General features: G+C 38.1%; 1 protein-coding gene across 2 annotated transcripts in view; it reads right to left on the bottom strand.

Annotated features, from left to right (window-relative positions):
• Window positions 1-12,941, bottom strand: part of Kcnq5 (potassium voltage-gated channel subfamily Q member 5) — a 557,693-nt gene that overhangs the window by 192,116 nt on the left and 352,636 nt on the right. For both annotated transcript variants that reach the window (XM_052192554.1, XM_052192553.1), the window contains exon 2: window positions 1,299-1,389. In XM_052192554.1, the coding sequence (XP_052048514.1) occupies window positions 1,299-1,389 (91 nt within the window). The remainder of the gene's footprint in view (window positions 1-1,298; window positions 1,390-12,941) is intronic.

Here is a 12,941-nt window from a genome sequence, read left to right on the forward strand (position 1 = left end):
TTTGTAATAAGCAGAAGGGTGGACCAAGCTAAAAGCCTACTTGCTCCCCAAATGGAAAGTGTGCAAATGGAACAACCCCCCAGAGAGCTTTTCCTTGCCCTGCTCTCTCCCTTGGTTTGGAAATTGAAGTCAGAACATTAGCAATATACCACTGAGCACAATGTGTATGGAGACAAATTGGAGTAGATTCTCTCCTGATTCAAAGGGGAATCCTCTGTAATGTAAGCCGGAGAGACTTGGTGCTGCCTTAGCAACATCAAACAAAAATTAGCCATGTGGACGCACAGGCCTTGAAAGCATCTATCTGCTTCCTCTCTTATTACATGAGTTGAGATCTTTCCCACCCTGGTGACACAGAATCTTTGCAAATTAGATGATTGTTACATACAATCAATCTCTGTGACTTCAGAGAAAACATCTTACTCCATTTCGTTTCCATTCTATAAACAGAGCTGAGTTATTCCAGCTCATTCACACAGTTCCGAGACTGTCAAGCCTAATAATTTTGCACCAAGTAAGCCAGGTTAAAATGGACGTAAATGAACCAAACTTTCAATCAGATGTGACTGGAGCCTACAGTGCTATGCGTTCATTGTAATAGAAGCTACAAGAGCTTGAAAGGCTCAGAATAACCCAGACTAAAATATCTTGGGGTCTTTTTCCATTTTAAAGAGAACTGGATAATTCTGTGTGGCTGAAGCCTGCCAGCCTCATGGAAATAGAGAAATCTGCAATTTCTCACCAGGTAACTGCATTAGCAACAAACTCATAATACCGTCTGTTAGTCAAAAGGAGCATAAAAGACCCTTCTGTTTTTGTATGAGGAACCACATTCATACAGTTTTTTTTTTTTTTTTTTTTTTTTTTTTTTTTTTTTTTTAGCCAATTACACTTAGCTACTGCTAAATTCAGTTATTGGAAAGCGCTTTATACCCTGTATTTTTTTTTAACAATAATGAGAAATCACATGCATGCTGACTTTTGTTATAATTCTTTGTTAGCAGAAAGAATAAAAACAAATCGTGCCTTTAAATATTGCCTTCTTCTCATGATATACCTATAGAATATGATATTGTTGTGTAATAGCATCCTGAATATTTCTGCATGAATTTCTCATGTTTTTCCATCAGTTACATTGATGGCAAATGCCTGAGTGATTGTTGACAATTTTATGTTTCATAGTAACAGCCATTCTGGATAAACAGTAATATAAAAGCATAGCATCAATGTCATATACAATTGGTATATTACACAAAATATTTGCATTTATGATATATAAATACATATGCTCTACTTACCAGAATTAAGAGGCAACTTGAAGCCAGTTTTGTGTGCTCAGGGATGGTAGAAAACACTGACAAAATCAAGCAACCAAACACAAGGAGAAAACTGCAAAATAACAGAAGAGAAGTTTTATGAGAATCATGCAGAATTGTCCCCAAAACAAACAAAGCACCAGATCCACTTGAACATGTTTGAGCTAAATAACTACTAAGCACTTTAAATATCAGTGTGCAGTAAGATACTTCATATAAATGGGGCTCTTTTTGCAACTTAACTCATGAAGACATGGTTGTAGGTATTTATTATGTGTGTTGTGCTGTTTGTGCATGCATGTGTGTGCGTGTGTGTGTGTGTATTGTGATACTACATTTAAATGTTAGCACTTAGGAATCTGTGAATTTCCCCATGCAACTCCTCTTCCAAAAGGGACTCTAAGGAAGACTGAATTGTAGTTTTGCTCTCCTCTCTGAGAATACAGACTCTCCTTTCAAGAAGCAGAAAATCCCTGTTTGTTAAGTCTGTAAACTACCAGACATTGCATGTTATGGTTGCTAAGTGCCCATGGTCAGGATATGATAGTGCTTACAGATTCTAATTTATATATTTAATACTAATAGAAAGACCAGGAAAATATTATTTTTCTCTACCGCCTGTGGACTTTCCAGCTCTACTGTCAAAGCAATAGAGAAAAGGGCTCTTGAAGTTCTCTCTCCTCATATTTTAGTGACATATATCAGAAGTAATGAGCAAGGATTTTCTATTAATCACTGTAATGATGTTTCTGTAAATATGGGACTTCTAGGGTTGAAGAGGGGTAGGAATAAGTGATGAGCTCCCAAGGAAAATCTCAAATAAAAGGGAAGTCTGTTCAAACCTAAAGCTGAAATGCAAGCTATCAAAACAAACTAGAAGCATTGAGCAAAGGGCCGTAGACTACACCCTGACCATTACCAATGTCCAGCAAGTTCATTATTTAAGGCCTTCCCTATTACAGAGGAATTGAACTCTACTTCCTTGTGGCTTGTACTAAGACTCATAAAAAGACTTGTAAGTCCATTTGCCATGCTAGACTCCCGGTGCCCTGGCACTTTAGTCAAGGATTTGCTAACTATGGGCTCCTCAACAAGTCTGCCTCCTTTTGCTTCTTTCAAAATCGTTGAGATTTTTATGTTTAAGTGTTTTTTATTGAAAGTAATTTGTTCTCTAACATAATACATCCCAACAACTGTTTTCCTTCCCTCCTTCTTCTAGCTCCCTCCCATCTCCCGTCTCCCCTGTCTCCCAGATCCACTCTCCCTTCATTTTCAAAACAGCAGGCCTCCAACAGACAACCAAACATGATGAAACAAGATATAATAAGAAAGCCAAAAGATCTCATACAAAGGGTGGACAAGGCAACCCAATAGAAGAAAGAAATTCCTAAGAGCAGACAAAAGGGCCAGAGATACCCACTCCCACTGTTAGGAGCCCGCCCCCCCCCAAAAAAAAGCTCCAAGCTATCAGTTGTAACATGCACTGAGTATCTGGAGCAGAACCTTCTGGCCAGGCGCATGCCTTTTCAGTCTCTGTGAACCCATATGAGCCCTGCTTAGTTGATTCAGGGGGCCATGTTCACATGGTATCTTCCATCCCCTCTGAACTGTACATGTTTCTGGCCCCTCTTCCCTGCATTTCATCATTTCAAATCTTCACTCTTCCCCTTTAACACCTCTTGTGTTAGTTCCAACCCCTCTCAAATCCATGACCTTTCCTTTTGTAAGCATACATGATATATATCATATATATATATATATATATATACATACATATGTAAATCCCTCTGCATCCATTTAAGTGTTGCTCATAAGTATATGTGTTTAGGACAGATCTCTTGGGATTGGATAACCTATCAGGAAGTTAACCCCTAGAGAAAGTGGATTTCCCCTCTCTCAGCAGCCACTGACTATTTACAGTTTTTCATGTAGGGGCTGGGCTTGTTAAACGCTGACATATTGATTGGTGTTTCAAATTTTCATTCCATTACAGTGAGGCAAAACATATCAATCACAGCTCAGAAAATATATTCTCTAAGGAACCAGGTAGCAACTATTTCATGTTATTCTGACTGTCATACATACATGGTTTTACACTTATAATATGAAAGTTGCTATAGACAACAGACCAGTGACAATAAAACTTTATTTATAAAAATAATTGATAGTGGCATATTTGCAATAGAACCTCTATACCCAAGACTCTGGGGGACATTGTGGAAGGGAGGATAGAAAGATTGTAAAATCCAGAGTACTAGAACACCTGGTGCTGGAGAGTGTCTTCTAGACCTGACAGGGACACTGTATCCATGAAATCTTCACAACACATTTCCCTAAACAATACATGAAAAACATGTTAGTCAACATACCAGTGTTTCAGAAGGCCCACCTCTACATGAAAACTCTAGGCAGTCAGTGGCTGCTAAGGGAGGGGAAACTTGTTCTCTGTAGGAGTTAATTCTCCTAGAGGAACAGGTTATCCAATTAAAAATGAAAATGAAAGCCATCTGTTTAAAAGTATTTAATATTTAATGATGAAGAAAAGAGTATGAAACATGGTTGGACAGTCTTTTCAATGTGGGTCTCCATGAGAACACAGAGGTTGCATGTCCACGGGCCTGAGCCTGGGCTTAAAGAACCTTTCCTCGAGAAGAAAACCACCCATCAGTCCTGAAGGTACAAATGGAGCTCAGGAGAAGATTACGGGGATAAAGGAATACTCTAGAGTAAGGACTGTATGAATCAGGTGAGATGCAAGTGTGTGTTCAGTCTCCACTGATTCATCAGTAAGATGGAGTTGAGCGAACACCTGCAAGCTAGCTCGTCTGAGATGGGGAAAAGTCAGCGGGAGCTGTCCTATACATCCATGTCTCTGTACAGCAGTCATCTCAGTCCAGCAGCAAGTGTATATTGAGTATCTTAGTATTGAAGACCATATCAAGACTTGGAAGTTTACTGATCAACTGAGGGGTCGCCCCATAGAGGAATTGGTACACACAGGGAAATGGACAAGGGGATACACGCAGAATGGTAATGAAAGGCAGAGGAAGATGAACACTTTCAGTTTGAGATGATCTGTAAGAGGGATGTGTCGGAACGAAACATTTACAAGAGGAATATGTCCCAGAAGGAAATTCAACACAAGAAGGCTGCAAGCCTGGAGAGGAGATACTTCTGAGGTAGATTCTGTATTTAGTTTAATAGTTATGAAAGATCTTGTAGATACTATTGATGACCTTAGAGTTTCAAATAGCATACATCTCACCGCAGCACAGCTATGGGCTTTTGACCCAGTGCTTAGCCATAGTCTGTTGTACGACTCCATCAATATATTTTCCATGAAACACAAGGAAAATAGTTTGCTCCACAGTATCTTTATAGAAGTTAAAAACAAGTTGGGACAGTGGTAAGACACTGTCTGCCTGTTCTGATCTAGGTCTATCGGCTTCTGAGGGATCGAGGCATGGAACTTATGGTATTTTGAAAATGGGAAGGAAAAAGGCTGACTTTTGTTTTCTCTATGATGGAATTAACAGCGCTTTCCAATTGGTTACTCAGAAATTACAGATGTTTTCATATCATGTTTTATATCATAGATAAAAAATCACAATTGTTTCATCTTAGTGATTTTTGTGTAATCATTATTATTTTCAGATTATGGCAATTGTTAGACCCTGGCTAGGGGCTATTTTAAATACATTAATAATAAAGCATTGATAATAAATAATAACATTCATTACTAACACATCACACAATAACTAATAACTAATATAATATATTATTAATAATGATTAATAATAATTTAACAATAAAATAATGTCTTGCCATATGACAAGCAAAGTTTGATACTTCAATCCTTGCCTTTTGACATAATTTTATCTTTTGTAATTATATGTATTTCATGTATATAAAAACATTCTGGCAAACAGCTTATACACTTCATTAGTCTACTGATATATTCATAATATAATCATACACAAAATTAAAATGTTAATGGTGACAGGTTATGAAGGTAGGGCTATGAATGGGAAGATGGCCTAGTTTGGAAACTATCAACAACTTCCCAAGGAAATCTTATCAGTGATCAGCTTAAAACTATCAGGAGATAAGCATAGTCCTTCAAAATGATTCCATAGCAGCTTTTGGCCTTTATTTTATCTGAAGCATTTCTATTTTGTTTCAGATAAGATTCATGCTTATCCAAACTTTTTTTTATCCCAAGCTTCTCATTTGGAAAGCACTGATTATTTTAAGATGAGAAGAGTATTTATGAGAAAGTAAATATTACCAGTCTCAAGGCTGCTCTGTTTAGCCAAGAAAAGTATCATCAACTTTTTATGTTAGCTAATTAAGAATCAATTTCTGGGATGCAATTTAGCAAGAAGACTGAGCTGAGAAACACAGGTTCTTGTTTGAGCAAATGATGCCCTGATTTCAAAGCCTGTGCTTTCAGAGCAGGTGCGCTTAGCTGGAGTTAAAATGACATGCAAATATAGCACTCAGAAAAGCTCAGCTGACGACCTACCAAAGAACCTTAGCAAATTACATTATTATCATTCTTGCACGCACACACTGTATTTGCACACGTGAACATACATGCACACACATGCATCCATGCACGCAGAGGCATACACACACACACACACACTAGCACACACTCATGAGCATACACACACATGTGAACCAATGCACACATACAAACAGGCCCACATGCACATACATAAGCATACACATGGGTACACCTAGCCATTCATGAAGAACTGTGAACACTGCAGTGAAGAAACAAGACACAGAACAGATATCTGACATGGATTTCACAGGGCTTCAGCAAGGAGGCTTTGCTGATTTTGACACAAATACACATTTCTCCCCAGAATGCAATCTGCTGTAAGTATTTTGGTGAACTGACAGTTTTGTGGAGAAATATTTGGAGGAGATTAGACCATTAAATTTTACGTGATACGGGATCATGGGATTAAAATAAAGCACTCTAATGAAAGATACAGAAATGCTTAAGAAATACAGACCTTAGGAACCATTTACATAAAACAATTAACCACAGCTACACTGCTTCATAAAATTTCAAGTACTGCTATGAAGAAGTGGGCATTTTAGTATATTGTATGGAAGATGTTTGTATGTGCATCAAAGATTATGATACCTAAGCATGCATGCAGGTATTGGTGACTTTAGATGGTCCTCTTGCAACATGTCTTAGTATGTGAAGTTGAAGCAGTCTAATGAGAGTCAAAGCCTTATGACCGCATTGGCAGGACTAAGGCTCATTGTTTGACTCTTGCATCCTAAATTTATCTGCCTTTATTATAAACTTAGTGCTCTGTGAAATAACCTCAGTACATAATTTTTCCATGAAAGATGTTCAATTTTTACCTGGTGTCTCTTTGAAGCACATTTCACCTTCCACTGTAAAGCGACAAAACCATGGCATGACATTTTGGTGTTTTTCATAGTGAGCTACTTAGGCCTATGTATTAATACTCTAATACAATTATCACTATAGTCTTTGAAGTTCTACCATGAGTTCTCATATGTTACATATTGCATGTGGTATTAAAAGGCAATCAGGGGATTGGGGGATTAGTGCTTTTTGCTTTGTTATTGTGTTTCTGAAGAGGCTCTGGCAAATGATTTAGAACTTTGAAAATCTACAAGCAATTCAAGAGGCAATCAGAGCAGGGGCTAGGCCGTGCACATACAATCTTGGGCATGTTTTGGTTGTAGCTTGCTTCAGAACATTGTCTGATGGAGTCTCTCATTCACCAAAGTGGTTGTCTAAACATCTCTGAAAGACATTTGTTCAGTTTCTCTTTGAATCCTTTCAGGCCTATGAGAAACAGCTCTACTCTTGGAAAACTGCTTCCTCAGTGGACTCAGCTCCATAGAGAACCTTTGCCATTGGTTCTTTAAGCTCACAGCTATAGAACGCATGCAGACGCACCTTCCCCAGAAAGCTCATCATGCACTTAAGGTTTCTCTCTGGTTTCCCCAGAGGTCTTCTGACTAAATATACTGATGCTGTTTGTTATCTACTAGTCATAGGAGACAATGTCCTGATCTCGTAACCCTCTCCTCACAGTGCCTTAAATATACCCACTGCGTTACTACATCTCTTGATGTGAGACTGACATTGTATGACCCTCCAATGTAAGCAAAAGATATGGTATTCAGTTACAACATGAAATAGTTCCAATTCTTGCCAGGAAACTCAAGTTCAGATTTTCCACTCCCCAGATAATAACAAAATTCTGGTTTCAAAATGCTTATCTTAAGGACACTTTTATGTTTGAGTCTTCGCTACCACATCACAGAACTTGGAGTGAACCTGAACACCCTTGACCCGTGTCCGGAGAGCACACCCACACTGGTCCCTAATGCAATTACTTTTTACTAAACTATGTTTGACTTTTCTGCTCTTTCCTTGAAAGGGAATAATGAGTTTTCAACCAACATGCTATGTTCTGAGAGTTTCTCAGTATTTTACGTTGTATTGGTTCCTTGAGGCATCCCATAAGACATTCTTGCCTATATTTTATTACAAAAGTTCTCTATATTGCTTCCAGAAAAAAAGTGATGATGATGTTTTGGTATGAGACAGGGATTTTTGAATATGTTTGTGTCATCGCCTTGACTGTTAGGATGTTCAGATATAAACAATTTTGTGCTAATAATGGCCTATTCAATTGTGAATGAGGATTCACATGCTCAGTCACCCTTTCTTTCCAATTTCTGTCGACTTTCCTATCAATACTTGATCCTCCCTGCAATACACCTGTCTCAGATGTTTAAAGATTCTATACCGGGCTCTGAAAACTCAGATATGGTTTGTGCCCTCATATAGTTTCCTTTTCAGTAGGAAGATAGACCTTTTATTATGGTTTTTGTTTGTTTGTTTGTTTGCTTGTTTGTTTGTTTGAGACAGGGTTTCTCTGTGTAGCCCCGCCTGTCCTGGAACTCACTCTGTAGACCAGGCTGGCCTCGAACTCAGAAATCTGCCTGCCTCTGCTTCCCAAGTGCTGAGATTAAAGGTGTGTGCCACCACTGCCCAACCCTTTTGTTGTTTGTACCTATCTACAGTGTGTGTGTGTGTGTGTGTGTCTGTGTGGTGTCACTATCCTTAACTGTTTTCTGTATGAATCAGGCTAAGCTCAGCTGCATGACTAAGGGCGCAAGTTTTTCACCAGCTTCCAGCCTTTGAAATGAGACTGTTAGTGCAGCTTAGAGTTCCCTTCTTTGTTAGGAGTCCTCTGCACCCCCCTCGCCACTGCCTCCAATTGGAATTAAATTCAAATGAAGAGACTTTGCTCACTCAGATTCGAAAGTTTCCACATTTGTTATTTTATATATCATTATGTTAATCTCAATTTATTTATCTATTGGGTGAACTGCCAACTCCCTTTTCTCAGAATCCAAGTGCCTGATGCTGTCTTCTGGAATTTTTTCCTCCATGCTGTGTTATCTCTGGGGAAGGGTCCTGTCAGCCTGTCTAACTTTCTCTTTCTATTCCTTAAGCACATTATAAAGCACATTTGATGGCTTTGCTGAAATCGAGACATTTTCTCTCCTCTATTACTCTGTCACAGCGAGCTGGTAACCCTATCCAACTGAAAAATAAGCGTAATTTAATGTTCTTGCTCTTGGCAAATTTGTGTTACTTTCGAGCAATCACAGTTACTCTTCTGAATTTATTATAAATCAGTGCTTAATATTCTATCTGAAGCATTTCTAGGAATTGCTATTGAACTTATCAGTATGCAGAGTAAAGCCCCACTTGCTTTTTCTTTTTTTGCTTTCTGATGATCAGAATTGTTTCCTCTCTCTGACCACTTGGAGCCCATTACATTTTTTTTACAGGATTATTAAAGATTATTAATTAAAGTAATTCATTATCATCTACAAATCTTCACCACCTTACAGTCTAATAAAACTTGGGCCAGAAATATGAATGCACATTTTAAACCATTTTATATTTTCATTGTAGTTTAATCACATTTTTTTCAAACTGCTTAAGTTTGAAAAGTCATGATGTCATTGGTGGACAAAAGGGCCAGGTTGCGATTTAAAGATCTTAATTTTTCTGTGTGTTCTTAACCATAATGATGGCCAGTAGTAGAAATATTTTTCTCCATTCTTATTACTTCCTTCCCCAGAAAGACCACATACACTAATTCAAAGGGTTGTTTCTTTAGAAAAGGCTTCATTTTCTTTAAAGCTCCTCCTTTATTTTGAATCTCTCCTCTGTTTGTATGTGTGTGTGTGTGTGTGTGTGTGTGTGTGTGTGTATCTGTATGTCTCAGTGTGAACATGTCCATTTTAGTAGAGAAGCCCTTGGAGGCTCGAGGCATCAGAGCCCACAATCTCAATCCCCCAAAGCTTTATTTTTGAGGGAGGTAGATGCCATGCTTCTCTGGCTTATAGTTTATATGAAGTTATCATGCTGGAGAGATGCCTTAATTGGTTAAGATCCCATCCTATTTTTCTAAAGGACCTGAGGAGTTCAGTTCCCAGCACACACATCCATCAGATGACTTACAATAACCTGAAACTAGCTCCATATCTAATACCTTGTCCTGGGTTTCTTGGGTACACTTTCCCTATGTATACATACATAAAAATAACCTTAAAAAGGTGCTTGCTACCCAATACCCCATGTTTGATGACCTGTGTTTAGTCTCTGGGACCTACATTAAGATTAAGGAGAGAACAGACTCTGAAAGTTTGTCCTATGCACTCCAGGTGCACATAAAGTATGGCATGTGTGAGCCTGTGAATGCACACACACACACACACACACTAATGAAAGTAATAACTAAATTAATGACATACCATATAAATATCACATGGCTCCCCACTAACATGTATACTTTGCTTCTTTGCAATTGCTTTTGAGTTTAGACTAATAAAAGATATATAAATTTATTTTATATAAAAGTAATATAAAGTTATGTCGAAGGTCTCATCTTTTGCCTTTTTAATTTTTAAAGTTAGCATACAAAGTAATGCATCTCATCGTGGCATTTTCATACATGTGTCATACATGAATAAAGTATGACACATACTTTATTCATGTCCCTGGCACTCCTTGCTACTGCTCCCCTTTGTCCCAGCGAACGGTCCTGAAAGCTTTCTCGGTACATTTGTTATTTCTTTTTCTCTTGCTGTCTGCCATGATTTAAGTTCTCATTCTCTCTCATGGTACCCTTTCTACCTCTGTGCTCACAACGACAGACAGACAGACAGACAGACAGGCAGGCAGGCACGCACGCACACACACACACACACACACACACACACACACACACACACACACACACCTATATTCCTTCATCAAGATGAAATGTGGCGCTTGTCTTTCTGAGTCCGACTTATTTCACTTAACACCATGCCTTCTAGCTGTGTTCTTTTTCCTGCAGGTGTGGTGATGCCGATTATGTTTTGGGATGGATCAATTCCACTGTGTTTATGCTCGACAATCTCTTTGCTTACTCATCAGCCTAGACTGATTCCATTTCTTGTGTATTGTGGACACTGCAGCAATAAACGCAGATGCACAATTCTCTCTGAGATATAATGTTAAGTCCTTTAGGCACCCTTCCCAGAGAGCTAGGGTAGATGGCAGTTCTGTTCTCCATGCTGATTTCCTTGTTGGCCATACTCATCTGCATCCCAAACAGCTGTGTACAAAGACGCTTTTCCCACCATATAGTCACCTCTATTTGTTGTAATATATTTTCTTGATAATACACATTCTGACCTGGGTGAGACAGAATATTAATGATGTTTTAACTTGTGTTCTCTAGTAGCTATAGGTCTATTTACTGGACATCATGACTTGTGTTTCTTCTTTTTAAAACTGTTCAGTCCATCAGTTTATACCATTGATTGGATTTTTTCCCCTGAAGGTTTTTCACATGTTCTAGCTGCCATTCACATGTCTTTCCATTCTGTTGCTTTCCTGTGCTGATCATTTTGTTTGCTGGGAAGAAACTTTTAATCTTCATATATTCCCGTTTGTCAATTCTGTGGATCAGACTCTGTACTCTGGATCTTTTCCAGAAAATCCCCCCCCCCCCCCCGTGTCCTTCTCTGTGGGCATTTTACTTACGATTTCCCTTGACAGTATCAAAGTGTCTGGTCTCACATTTAGTTATTTTTAATTGATTCTGGGCGCTGTGAGAGATGTTGATCTAGTTTTACTTTTATACATGCGAATATACAATTTTCCCCACACCATTACTAAAAGAGGTGGTCTCCCCTCCATTTTATGTTTTTCATCCTTTGGTTAAAAATTGGGTGGCTATAGGTGTGTATTTATTCCTGAGTCCTTTGTTCTAGATCACTGTCTGATTGTGTGCAAGTCCTATACTGTTTGTATTACTATGGCTAGGTGGTGCTATTTGAAAGCATGAATTTTGTGATCCCTCCAAAAAAAATTTTTTTTTGGTCTAAGGCACAGGTTCTCAACCCATGGGTCATTATAATATGCATATTAGATATCCTGCATATCCGATATTTACTTTATGACTCATAAGATAGCAAAATTGCACTTATGAAGTAGTAACAAAAATAACTTTATGGCTGGGGTCACCACAACATGAGAAGCTCATTAAAGGTTCGCAGCCTAAGACAGTTTAGAACGACTCTTCTAAGGACTCCTGGGGCTACCTGGGATCTTTCTGATTCCATATGGATTTTAGTATTGCTTTTCTTAGTTATGTGATGAAAAATATTGGTATTTGGATGGAGAGTGCATTAAGTATAAAAATAACATTCAGTAAGTTAGCCATATTTTTATAATATTAATTCTATAAATCCATCAGCATTGGGGAAAGAGCTATCCCTGTTCCATTGTCTTTTATAACTACTTTTGTCTCTTAAAAATTTCTTCTATATCCTTGGTCAGGTCTATCTGCAGGTTTTCTTACATCTATTGTAAGGGTGGGATATCATGTTTTAATAGTTGTTTTTTAAAATTATTATTTATTATTTACATGTATGAGTATTTTGTCTGCATACATGCTTTGCCCAAATTATATGTCTAGTGTCTGTAGAGACCAGAAAATGTCATTTGATTCCCTGGAACTGGAGTTACAGACAGATGTGAACTACTGTGGGTCCTGGGAATTAAACACAGGTCCTGAAGAAAAACATCTAGTGCTCTTAACTGCTTAACAATCTCTGTTCAGCCCCAATTGTTGTTGTTGTTGTTTTTTAAGACCCATCTTCCTGGGTAGAACAGGAATGTAATGGCTTCAGTGTAATGTCTGAGTATAATATCTGGGCATAGTCTTGCTTAATAGAACAAGGTAAAAATACTCTGTTAAAAGGCCTGAAGACTGAAATTTAGAAATGCATCACCTGGGCATTGTGTTTGCAAGCCATTTCTGTCTTTTCTAGGAAAATTAATAGAATTTAAAATTCAGAGTTTGTTATTCTGAGGCGAGGAATCTAAAATAAAAACAGTCCTTCCTACTGTCATGTATTCAATGCATGAAAGATGACAGCCCCTAACCTGATGTTTGTGGTTTTGTTACCTGTTGTAATTTTCTCTTCTCCATCTGGAAGTACACATCTGTTTTCTTGTTTTGTTCTCTGCTAGCCTGCAAC

Source organism: Apodemus sylvaticus, chromosome 9 (genome assembly GCF_947179515.1).
Source record: "Apodemus sylvaticus chromosome 9, mApoSyl1.1, whole genome shotgun sequence".
Classification (NCBI taxonomy): Eukaryota; Metazoa; Chordata; class Mammalia; order Rodentia; family Muridae; genus Apodemus; species Apodemus sylvaticus.